The sequence below is a fragment of the Schistocerca piceifrons genome, chromosome 1 (genome assembly GCF_021461385.2).
Source record: "Schistocerca piceifrons isolate TAMUIC-IGC-003096 chromosome 1, iqSchPice1.1, whole genome shotgun sequence".
Classification (NCBI taxonomy): domain Eukaryota; kingdom Metazoa; phylum Arthropoda; class Insecta; order Orthoptera; family Acrididae; genus Schistocerca; species Schistocerca piceifrons.
In genome coordinates, this window is record NC_060138.1 from 1,172,083,434 (window position 1) to 1,172,096,108 (window position 12,675).

At 45.8% G+C, this 12,675-nt stretch overlaps 1 protein-coding gene across 1 annotated transcript in view; it reads right to left on the reverse strand.

Annotated features, from left to right (window-relative positions):
- The window catches only part of LOC124778935 (roundabout homolog 2-like), a 703,103-nt gene that overhangs the window by 60,089 nt on the left and 630,339 nt on the right, over positions 1-12,675 (reverse strand). Inside the window, exon 7 of the mRNA XM_047253676.1 lies at positions 9,543-9,831. Coding sequence (XP_047109632.1) covers positions 9,543-9,831 — 289 coding nt within the window. The remainder of the gene's footprint in view (positions 1-9,542; positions 9,832-12,675) is intronic.

The following is a 12,675-nucleotide window of genomic DNA, read 5'->3' on the forward strand; positions in this document are numbered from 1 at the left end:
CATTTAGCTACAATATAGCAGGTCAGCAACTGGAAGCAGTTAATTCCATAAAGTATCTCGGAGTACGCATTAGGAATGATCTGAAATGGAATGATCATATAAGGTTGATCGTCGGTAAAGCAGATGCCAGACTGAGATTCATTGGAAGAATCCTAAGGAAATGCAATCCGAAAACAAAGGAAGTAGGTTACAGTACGCTTGTTCGCCCACTGCTTGAATACTGCTCAGCAGTGTGGGGTTCGTACCAGACAGGGTTGATGCAAGAGATAGAGAAGATGCAACGGAGCGCAGCGCGCTTCGTTACAGGATCATTTAGTAATCGCGTAAGCGTTACGGAGATGATAGATAAACTCCAGTGGAAGACTCTGCAGGAGAGACGCTCAGTAGCTCGGTACGGGCTTTTGTTGAAGTTTCGAGAACATACCTTCAACGAGGAGTCAAGCAGTATATTGCTCCCTCCTACGTATATCTCACGAAGAGACCATGAAGATAAAATCAGAGAGATTAGAGCCCACACAGAGGCATACCGACAATCTTTCTTTCCACGAACAATACGAGACTGGAATAGAAGGGAGAACCGATAGAGGTACTCAAGGTACCAACCGCCACACACCGTCAGGTGGCTTGCGGAGTATGGATGTAGATGTAGATGTAGAATCTTATACCGTTCTTCTTGCAAAATATGCCAAGTTCAGGTAACGATGACGGAATTGGATAGTGATCATAGAACCTTCTCCCAAAGTAGACCTTATAGGTTCAACAACATCGATATCTGAAGGTAGGGTATTGAATTGCCGAAACTGGTTGTGAAAACAAAATAAAATCTCAAATCGCACGGTTTGTTTGGTGACTTTCCTTGTTAAATATTTGACCAGCAGCTGTCCCGCGTCAACAGTGGATCAACAGCGACATTAAGATCTGGTCAGGGTAGATGTGAAAGTTCATGCTCCCAAAACCAGTCCAGGACTATGTGATCTGTGGTGGTGGTAAGTGCCTGTGGGACCAACCTGCTGTGGTCATCGGTCCCTAGGCTTACGCACTACTTAATCTAACTTAAACTAACTTACGCTAAGGACAATACACACGCGTCTGACATGGGGGAACCGAGCGAGCCGTGGCAAGGCGCCCCAGAGCGTGTGGCTACCCCGTGTGGCTATGTGACCAGTCTTAACATGGACCCTGACGTCTTGGAACACAGCACTGGTAACAACCACTGTACTATGGGATGGTCCTGATGAGCCAGTAAGGTCACATTGTCCATGGCAGTAATGCGATCTTGCAGAGTAACCAACGAACCCACGGAATATGACGATATGGCTGCCCAAATCATCTCCGAATTCCTGCCACATTTCTCTATATGAACGTAAACTCGATCAGAGGTTGCAAATAGTGTGAAACAAGACTCATCTGACAAAACGATATTCTTCCATAGTCCACGTTTTATGGCAGCACGTTTTCTAGTTACGGGCATTTGCTTCATTGAGGAGTGGTTTTGGGTTCCAGCACGCCCTGCAATTCCATGCTTAAGGAGCTCCCTCTGTTTTTTATGGTCTTGCCAGGGCTCGCGAGTGCGGCATTCAGCTCTGCAGTGACTGTTGCAGACGTCGTCCGTCGGCCGCTGTGGCCGAGCGGTTCTAGGCACTTCAGTCCGGAACCGCGCTGCTGCTACGGTCTTAGGTTCGAATCCTGCCTCGAGCGTGGATATGTGTGATGTCCTTAGGTTAGTTTGTTTTAAGTAGTTCTAAGTCTAGGGGACTGTTGACCTGAGCTGTCAAGTCCCATAGTGCTCAGAGTCAACTGAACCATCAGATGTTGTCCTCTTATTTTTCGTCACAATCTTCTTCAATGACCACATGTCACGGTCACTCAACATACACTGTCGTCCACTCTGTGACTTAGAGGTTGATGTTTTAGTTCACTAAGTAGGGTAGTAAGTACTCTCACGGATGTACGAGGATCACTCCAAAAGTAATGCATAATTTTTTTTAAATCCAACCTTTGTTGCACATATTTGTTATTTACGCGGGTCAAAGAAACATTCTTCCCACGAGTATTCAAATTTAATTCAACCTGTTTCCGCACTTGGCACTGTCGTTGCATTCCGTTGCTGCTGCACTTGACGTTCATGTGAAGCAACGTGCCGTTGTATGGTTCCTGTGTTGTGAGAACGAGACAGTGGCAGACACTGGCAGGAGTCTGAAGAAGGCGTTTGGAGAGGATGCTGTTGATCGGAGCACAGCTAATCGTAGAACAAGCAGGTTGTCTGGTGAAAGTGGACAGGCAAATACTCGGGACCTCCTGCAGAGCGAGCACTGCACAGACTTCTGACAACGTGCATCACATTTGTAATCTGATTTTAACCGACAAACGCGTAACTGTGAACGAACTTTCAGTACGAGTGAGAGTAAGAGGTACGAGTGTGCGCAGAATATTGAGACACTTGAAATCGAAAAATGTTTGCCCAGCTGGATTACGCGAATATTGTGGGATGTCGACGAAGGTACACACAAGACAGTGTGCGAAAAACTTTTTCGAGTAATATGAGAATTCTGGAGATGATTTACTTGCAAGAATTGTGAATGGAGATGAAACCTAGTTCCATCATTTTGAAGACAAGAGGTAATCGATGGAATGGCACCATGTAAACTCGCCAGAGAACGTGAAATTCAAAACTGAGCCTTCTGCAGGAAAAGTGACAGCTATTGTTTTTTGAAAAAAAGTGAGTTATGTATGTAGACAGTTCATCGATTCTGGGACTCTAGAATCTCGACGATTTTTGCTTGTTATTAATAGGCATTTGAGATGGGGCGCTACAGATGAATGTTGAAAGTTAGGTGGACTGATAAGGTAAGGAATGAGGAAGTTCTGCGCAGGATCGGAGAGGAAACGAATATGTGGAAAACACTGACAAGGAGAAGGGAAATGTGACAGGACGTCTATTAAGACGTCAGGAAATGACTTCCGTGTTACTAGAAGCAGCTGTAGAGGGCAAAAACTGTACGACTGTACGGGGAGACAGAGAGAAGAATATATCGAGCAAATAATTGAGGATGCAGGTTGCAAGTGTTACTCTGGGAGGAAGAGGTTAGCACAGGAAAGGAATTCGTGGTGGGTCGCGTCAAACTAGTCAGAAGACTGATGACAAATAAACATAGAGAGAGAGAAAAAAACGGGGACAGGTTAAAATGTGTGTCCCAACCGGGCCTCGAATCTGGGATATCCTGCTTACATGGCAGACACTCTATCTTTTTCTTCTTCTTCTTCTTCTTCATTTTGTTCGATATAGTTCGTTGCGTTTGGTCTGGGCGGACGTCACAAGACATCCGTTTAAGTTGATTCCTTGACTCAGTTTTTTTATTACAAAGAGCACGCAGCCCTCTGACCGAACACGCTTTTTTTTTTTTTGCATTTTGTTCGTTATTGATCGTTGTGTTTGGTCGTTGCGGACGTCGCAAGACATCCTGTTCAAGTTCGGTGGTTGATCCTTCCACTCAGTTTTTTATTACAGAGGCCAACCGGCTCTCTGATCGAACACGCTGAGCTACCGTGCCGGTTCAAAAGGTTCAAATGGCTCTGAGCACTATGGGACTTAACTGCTGAGGTCATCAGTCCCCTAGAACTTAGAACTACTTAAACCTAACTAACCTAAGGACATCACACACATCCATGCCCGAGGCAGGATTCGAACCTGCGACCGTAGCGGTCGCGCAGTTCCAGACTGTAGCGCCTAGAACCGCTCGGCCACTACCGTGCCTGCAATCCATCTGAGCCACCGAGGGCACAGGGGATAGTGCGACTGCAGGAATTATATCGCGCACGCCCCTCGCGAGACCCACATTCTCACCTCGTATGTCCACACACTACATTCGTAGTGTCCCTAGCCAACACACTCATTACTCGTGGAAGACATTCTTATCAAGTGCCATAAGAGTTCGGGTAATATGTGTGCATCCGCACACATATTATATACGAGGGTCACTCCAAAAGAAGTGCACACTATTTTTGTAAAAATACAGATTTCATTCTGCATGTGCGAAAGTTTTACAGTGTGTAGATACATCCTTTCCTGCTTGTTTTCAAACTTAGTTCAACCTGTTCCCGTGAGTGGCGCCGTCACAGCACGTCTTCAAGATGGCTGCTACACTTGACGTTCGTCAGAAGCAACGTGCTGTTATAGAATTCCTGTGCTGTGAAAACGAGACAGTGGGAAACATCCACAAGAGCTTGAAAAAGGTGTATGGAAATGCTGCTGTCGATCGCAGCACAATTAGTCGGTGGGCAAGCAGGTTACGTGATGAAAGCGGGCACGGCAATATTGAGTATTGTCCTCGCAACGGCAGGCCTCGTACTGCACACACTCCAGACAATGTGCAGAGAGTTAACGATTTGGTGACTGCTGACAGACGCATCACAGTGAACGGATTGTCACGCTACGTTGGGATAAGGGAAGGAAGTGTTTGCAGAATACTTAAAGTATTGGCGTTAAAAAATGTTTGTGCCAGGTGGGTTCCCAGGATGTTGACAGTGGCTCACAAAAAAAAAAAACAAGGAAAACGGTATGCAGCGAACTTTTGGAACGGTACGAGAATGGTGGAGATGAATTTCTTGGAAGAATTGTGACAGGTGATGAAACATGGCTCCATCATTTTTCACCAGAGACGAAGAGGCAATCAATGGAGTGGAATAATGCAAATTCACCCAAGAAAAAAAAACATTCAAAACCATACCTCCTGCTGGAAAAGTTATTACTACGGTGTTTTTCGATTCCGAAGGACTCTTACTTGTGGACATCATGCCAAGTGGAACCACCATAAATTCTGATGCATATGTGACGACACTGAAGAAACTTCTACATCTACATTTATACTCCGCAAGCCACCCAACGGTGTGTGGCGGAGGGCACTTTACGTGCCACTGTCGTTACCTCGCTTTCATGTTCCAGTCGCGTATGGTTGGCGGGAAGAACGACTGCCGAAAAGACTTCGTGCGCGCTCGAATCTCTCTAATTTTACATTCGTGATCTCCTCGGGAGGTATAAGTAGGGGGAAGCAATATATGCGATACCTCATCCAGAAACGCACCCTCTCGAAACCTGGACAGCAAGCTACACCGCGATGCAGAGCACCTCTCTTGCAGAGTCTGCCACTTGAGTTTGCTAAATATCTCCGTAACCCTATCACGCTTACCAGATAACCCTGTGACGAAACGTGCCGCTCTTCTTTGGATCTTCTCTATCTCCTCTGTCAACCCGACCTGGTACAGATCCCACACTGATGAGCAATACTCAAGTATAGGTCGAACGAGTGTTTTGTAAGCCACCTACTTTGTTGATGGACTACATTTTCTAAGGACTCTCCCAATAAATCTCAACCTGGCACCCATCTTACCAACAATTAATTTTATATGATCATTCCACTTCAAATCGTTCCGTACGCATACTCCCAGATATTTTACAGAAGTAACTGCTTCCAGTGTTTGTTTCGTTATCATATAGTCATACAATAAAGGATCCTTCTTTCTATGTATTCGCAATACATTACATTTGTCTATGTTAAGGGTCAGTTGCCACTCCCTGCACCAAGCGCCTATCCGCTGCAGATCTTCCTGCATTTTCTAATGCTGCAACGTTTCTGTATTCTACAGCACCATCCGCGAAAAGCCGCATGGAACTTCCGACACTGTCTACTAGGTCGTTTATATATATTGTGAAAAGAAATGGTCCCATAACACTCCCCTGTGGAACGCCAGAGGTTACTTTAACGTCTCTCCATTGAGAACAACATGCTGTGTTCTGTTTGCTAAAAACTCTTCAATCCAGCCACACAGCTGGTCTGATATTCCGCAGGCTCTTACTTTGTGTATCAGGCGACAGTGCGGAACTGTATCGAACGCCTACCGGAAGTCAAGGAAAATGGCATCTACCTGGGAGCCTGTATCTAATATTTTCTGGGTCTCATGAACAAATAAAGCGAGTTGGATCTCACACCATCGCTGTTTCCGGAATCCATGTTGATTCAAGCTCGACTGAGTCGTGTTCGACCACATCGGCAAAAGCGGGATGTCTTGCTGTTGCACGACAATGCACGGCCACATGTCAGTCAAAAAACCATGGAAGCGATTACAAAACTCGGATGGACAACACTGAAACATCCGCCTTACAATCCTGACCTGGCTCCATGTGACGTATCATCTCTTTGGGAAACTGAAAGACTCTCTTCGCGGAACAAGGTTTTAAGATGATGACTCCCTTGTGCACGCTGCCAAACAGTGGTTCCAACAGGTCGGTCCAGAATTTTACCGTGCGGGTATACAGGCGCTGGTTCCAAGATGGCGTAAGGCAGTTGAGAGGGATGGAAATTATGTGGAAAAATGAAAAAACTGTGCCTAAAGGACGTATCTACACACTGAAAAACTTTCAAACATGTAGAATAAAAGATGTATTTAAAAAATAGTGTGCATTTCTTTTGGAGTGACCCTCGTACTTATATGTCCGAAAGAACGGACACCATATCCATATATGTATAAATGGAGGTAACGTTGAAATTAAGCTGAAAACTTGTTGAGAGTCAGATGTATAGATTATTATCCAATGCTAGGCCATCATACTCTGTTTCGCAATGGATAAGATGCCTAATGGAAACGTTAGACAGTAAATTACATAACACACACACAGACACACACACACACACTCAATGGTCATACCTGACTCGAGAGTCCATTACCGCAGCAACGTATTTTCGCCATCTGTCCCTGTCATGGGGTATTTCCTTCCATTCGCCTTCAATACCTAGGCTCCTCAAATCAGCCTTCACATTGTCCTCCCATCTACGCCTCGGTCTCCCCACAGGACGTTTTCCCTCTAAGTGCCCTACCAGTACTCTGCGCGCTGCCCTGCCCTCATCCATTCGAGCCACGTGACCCGCTCATCGCAGCCTACGTGGTTTAATAATACTGATTATGTTAGGGCTCGAATAGAGTTCGTGAACCTCTTCGTTATGCAGTTTTTGCCACTCTCCGCTAATTTCATCCCTTTTTGTTCCTCAAAATTTTGTTTTCAAATACTCGAAACGGCTTTTCATTTTGCACAATAAGAGACCAAGTCTCACACCCATACAGCATAACTGGTAGAATAATAGGTTTGGATGTTTTAGTCTTTAAATTCCTAGACAATATCCGTGATGAAAGTAATCTATTCAGTGAGAAATAGCACGCATTTCCCGACCGTAATCTCTTCTTCAGTTCGGATTAAATCTCATTTCTCGAAGCAATATCCACGCCTAGATACTTAAATGTGTTCACCTTTTCAAACTGCATGTCTCCAACTCTTAACATTTCCTGATCTACTGCTGTTGGCATTCTAGTAGTAACCAGGTATTTAGTTTTGTCTTCACTTATCCTTAGACCTACATCTTCACTAGCCTTGATTAACGCATTCGCATTTGCTGTTACAGATTCTTTCCTATCGCTAATGATGTTTAGATCATCTGCATACCCTAATACCTTAATATTTCCATTTAACTCCACACCCTCTGAATTATCTACTGCCATTCGTACGATATTTTCTAGGACTGAACTAAAAAGTAGTGGAGACAGGGCATCTCCCTGCTTAAGTCCGTTCTTTATTACAAATTCTTCTGACTCTAATTTCCCCACGCGTACTCTACGTTTTGTGTTTTTCAAACTCGCTTCTATAAGTGTAACATACTTCTTTGGTATTCCAAGTTCCAAAAGAATTCTGTACAATTTTGATTGCAATTCTGAATCATATGCTTTTGTAAAATCTATGAAAAGATTATGAACTGGTTTATTGTAGTCCCATTTCTTTTCCAAAATTTGACTCAGGGTGAATATTTGGTCTATAGTTGATCTGTTCCTCCGAAAGCCAGCTTGGTAATCCCCCACAATTTCATCTGCATATGGTGTAAGCCTGCTTAGCAGAATATTCGAGAAAATTTTGGAACATACTGGTAATAGCGATATCCCTCTATAATTACTACAATCCATTTTGTCGCCCTTCTTAAAAATTGGGATCGGAATCGACTGCTGCCACTCTTCAGGTATCATCTCTGAGTTCCGTACTTTAGTTATCACTTTGTGAACTACTTCCACCCATTTCTGTCCTCCATTTTTAACTAATTCTGCAGTTACGCAACCTGATCCTGGTGCTTTATGGTTTTTCAATTTGTTGATTGCATCTCTTACTTCCTTTAACGTTGCCTCACAAGGGAACCTCCCCATCGCACCCCCCTCAGATTTAGTTATAAGTTGGCACAGTGGATAGGCCTTGATAAACTGAACACAGATCAATTGAGAAAACAGGAAGAAGTTGTGTGGAACTGTGAAAAAATAAGCAAAATATACAAACTGAGTAGTCCATGAGTCACATAAGCAATAACATGGACAAAGTGAGCTCAGGAGCGCCGTGGTCTGGTGGTAGCGTGAGCGGCTGCAGAACGAGAGGTCCTTGGTTCAAGTCTTCCCTCGAGTTAAAATTTTACTTTCTTTATTTTTGCATAGTTATTATCTGTCCGTTCGTTCATTGACGTCTCTGTTCACTGTAATAAGTTTAGTGTATGTGTTTTGCGACCGCACTGCAAAACCGTGCGATTAGTAGACGAAAGGACGTGCCTCTCCAATGGGAACCGAAAACATTTGATCGCAAGGTCATAGGTCAACCGATTCCTCCACAGGAAAACAGATCTGATATATTCTATACGACACTGGTGACGGCATGTGCGTCACATGACAGGAATATGTTGTCGACCCACCTAACTCGTACACTTGGCGAATGGGTAAAAAGATTCTTCTACCTTGCCCGATTTAGGTTTTCTTGTGCATGTGATAATCACTCCCAAAAAAGTGATGAAAACATAAGAGGTAGTCACATAAACTGAAAAAAAGTTAAACTTTTCACTCGATGGAGGATTTGAACCAAGGATCTTTCCTTCCGCAGCTGCTCACGTTACCACGAGACCACGGCGCTCCGGCGTTCTCAGCGTCCTTTATGTTGCCCATCTTGCACTGAACTACTCAGTTTGTATATTTTGTTTATTTTTTCACAGTTCCACACAACTTCTTCCTGTTTTCTCAATTGCTCTGTGTTCAGTTTTTCAAGGCCTATCCACTGTGCCAACTTATAACTAAATCCGAGGGGGGTGCGATGGGGAGGTTCCCTTGTCAGATACGTGGGGTTCAGCTGTATGTATTTCGTACGCCTGCTCATTTCCTGCTTCCTGGTGTACATTTAAATGTAAATGTAAATTACACAACAGAAGAACATAAATGAGAGTTGAAGGCAGATCTGGCACGAATGGAAGAAAAAAGAACGCCGAACACCGCCTTACAGTTCAAACGCAAAGGAAAGAGGGACAAAGGACGGCCAGTCAAAAGATGGAACAGGTTGATAGGCCTGATCTGTAGAGGTAGAAGGAGAAGAAGAGGAAGAACTTGCGTGAGTAGGCAAGTGAAAAGTTGACAAGATAGGGAGTGAAGGAAAGTGCAGCGAGGAGGGATACGTTTGCGCAGCGGCGAGGTTGACGCACCGTTGATCTGGAGCGTGCCGGAGGCGGAGACGTTGACGCGCGGGCCGGGCAGCACTGGCGCGCCGTCGCGGTACCACGTGATGACGGGCGGCGGGCTGCCGGCGGCGCGGCAGGGCAGCAGCGCCACCGACTGCACGGGCAGCGTCTGGTTGGCGGGGCCGAGCGCGATCACCGGCGGCGGCAGGTCCTCCGGCGCCACGACGCGCAGCCGCGCGCGCGCCACCGCCGACCCGGCCGCGTTCACCGCCGAGCACGTCACCCAGCTGCGGGAGTCGTTGCGCGTCGCACCCTGCCGGCAGCGCACCACACCACACCACTCAGCGCTGCAGTACAGCTGGCAAACGGTGACTTAGCTGGGACAAATTACCTGCTGCTGGCGAAGGAAACTACCCATCGCGACCCCCTCAGATTTAGTGGTAAAATGGCCCACTGCATAACCCGTCAAAAACTGAACACAGATCAAGCATCAAAATACACTACTGCCCATTAAAACTGCTACACAAAAAAGAAGCGGGTATTCATTGGACAAATATATTACACTGGAACTGACATGTGATTACATTTTTACGCAATTTGGGTGCATAGATCCTGAAAAATCAGTACCCAGAACAACCACCTCTGGCCGTAATAACGGCCTTCATACGCCTGGGAATTGAGTCAAACAGAGTTTGGATGGCGTGTGCAGGTACAACTCCCCATGCACCTTCAACACGATATACCACAGTTCATCAAGAGAGTGACTGGCGTATTGTGACGAGCCAGTTGCTCGGCCGCCATTGGCCAGAAATGTTCAGTTGGTGAGAGATCCGGAGAATATGCTGGCCGGGGCAGCAGTCGAACATTTTCTGTATCCAGAAAGGCCCGTACAGGACCTGCAACATGCGGTCGTGCATTATCCTGCTGAAATGTAGGGTTTCGCTGAGATCGAATGAAGGGTAGAGCCACGGCTCGCAACACATCTGAAATGTAACGTCCTCTGTTCAAAGTGCCGTCAATGCGAACAAGAGGTGACCGAGACGTGTAACCAACAGCACCCCATACCATCGCGCTGGGTGATACGCCAGTATGGCGAAGACGAATACGCGCTTCCAGTGTACGTTCACCGCGATGTCGCCAAACACGGATGCGACCTTCACGATGCTATAAACAGAACCTGGATTCATCCGAAAAAATGACGTTTTGCCATTCGTGCACCCAGGTTTGTCGTTCAGTACACCATCGCAGGCGCTCCTGTATGTGATGCAGCGTCAAGGGTAACCGCAGCCATGGTCTCTGAGCTGCAAACGTCGTCGAACTATTCGTGCAGATGGTTGTTGTCTTGCAAACGTCCCCATCTGTTGACCCAGGGATCGAGATGTGGCTGCGCGATCCGTTACAGCCATGCGGATAAGATGGCTGTCATCTCAACTGCTAGTGATTCGAGGCCGTTGGGATCCAGCACGGCGTTCCGTATTACCCTCCTGAACCCACCGATTCTATATTCTGCCGACAGTCATTGGATCTTGACCAACCCGAGCAGCAATGTCGCGATACGATAAACCGCAATCGCGATAGCCTACAATCCGAGCTTTATCAAAGTCGGAAACGTGATGGTACACATTTCTCCTCCTTACACGAGGCATCACAACAACGTTTCACCAGGCAACGCCGGTCAACTGCTGTTTGTGTATGAGAAATCGGTTGGAAACTTTCCTCATGTCAGCACCTTGTGTGAATGCTCTGAAAAGCTAATCATTTGCATATCACAGCATCTTCTTCGTGTTGGTTAAATTTCGCTTCTGTAGCACGTCATCTTCGTGGTGTAGCAATTTTAATGGCCAGTAGTGTACATACATTGGTTATAGAATATGAGTCATATGGTAAGAAATGTGAGTGTATGGGTTTTAGTTTGTCAAGTTGTGCAATGGATTGATCCAACAAGTACCCTTTCTGCCTGCGTCGCTCGCTGCTGACAAATAACACAACTATCTCTATCTGGATTGATCTTCGCCAATCGAACTCTCCCTACGCCTTGATGAATCAAGGACTCATATCCACCCCTAGGCTAACCAATCCACCGCAATGCCACTCAATATTCGCTTGCAGGCATTTCACTAGTAATCTGTCTGTGTTCGTACTGCACAATAAGTGTGGTGGCCAACACAGTGAACAATGCTAAATCGCGAGCGACTCAGTATAGAGTATCACTCTCATTTGCTAACAAGAGAGGTGCTCTCCAAGTGAAGTACTGAGGAGAGACTTTGTTCCTCGCTCTTTGTGTACAGGTATGAGTGCACTCGCTCTCGTTACTGTTCCTGCTCCAAGAGCGACAACGGAACGGCCCCATTTCTGGAAAAGTTGCAAGGGTATATCATTCGCTGTCTTCCCTCACTCCTCTGGTTCTTTGTGTCAGAAATATTCCGCAAATCAGCGTTGCTCTTTTAAATTGGAGAATGACGTTTCGTTTAATTCGACCAGTGCAGAAAGATGTTGCATCTCCGTTAGGCATATACTGTCCTCCTGTGAGAACTCTGTAACTACGCAGTTGGTCCGTCAAAAAATGCGTCTTTCGGCGCTCCCACACAGTGTAGCGGAATTTACTTTTAAGTCGAACGTGGCTGTTGTTATCCTTTCGCTCTGGCAAAAGCTGTCCTCTGTCTGAGCGGTCATTCCAACCGAAGTAGGTGTGTGCCGACCCACCCCTCTGAAGGGACAGGCTTCTCAGTGGGCCAGCCGCCTCCCTAGAACGAAAATTCCTGTAGCTGTCATGTTGTGTACACCAGCCTCGACTTTTTCCACCTCTGTGCGCACTTGCAATTTACTTATTAGGTTTGCATATTGCTTACATGAATTCATACAAAATTGACTCTACCTTATCGAGTTTGGGTTCGAATGAAGCATCTCGAAGTGCAGAATACGATTGCGAGTACAGAATATGTAAGAAATGAAGGTCAGGAAACCATGCCACCTTACAGAATATATCACCGTTCCAAGTGAATGTGATGAATAGTGAGAGCAGGCGTGATACCGCATAGACCTCTCACAGAAATGAAAACAACAAATGAACTTGTGTAGAAAAAATAGGAGATGCTTATGTCTGGACGTCCTTTCCTTACATCTCGCTGTTGCGAACAGATGATACACCATGACACAG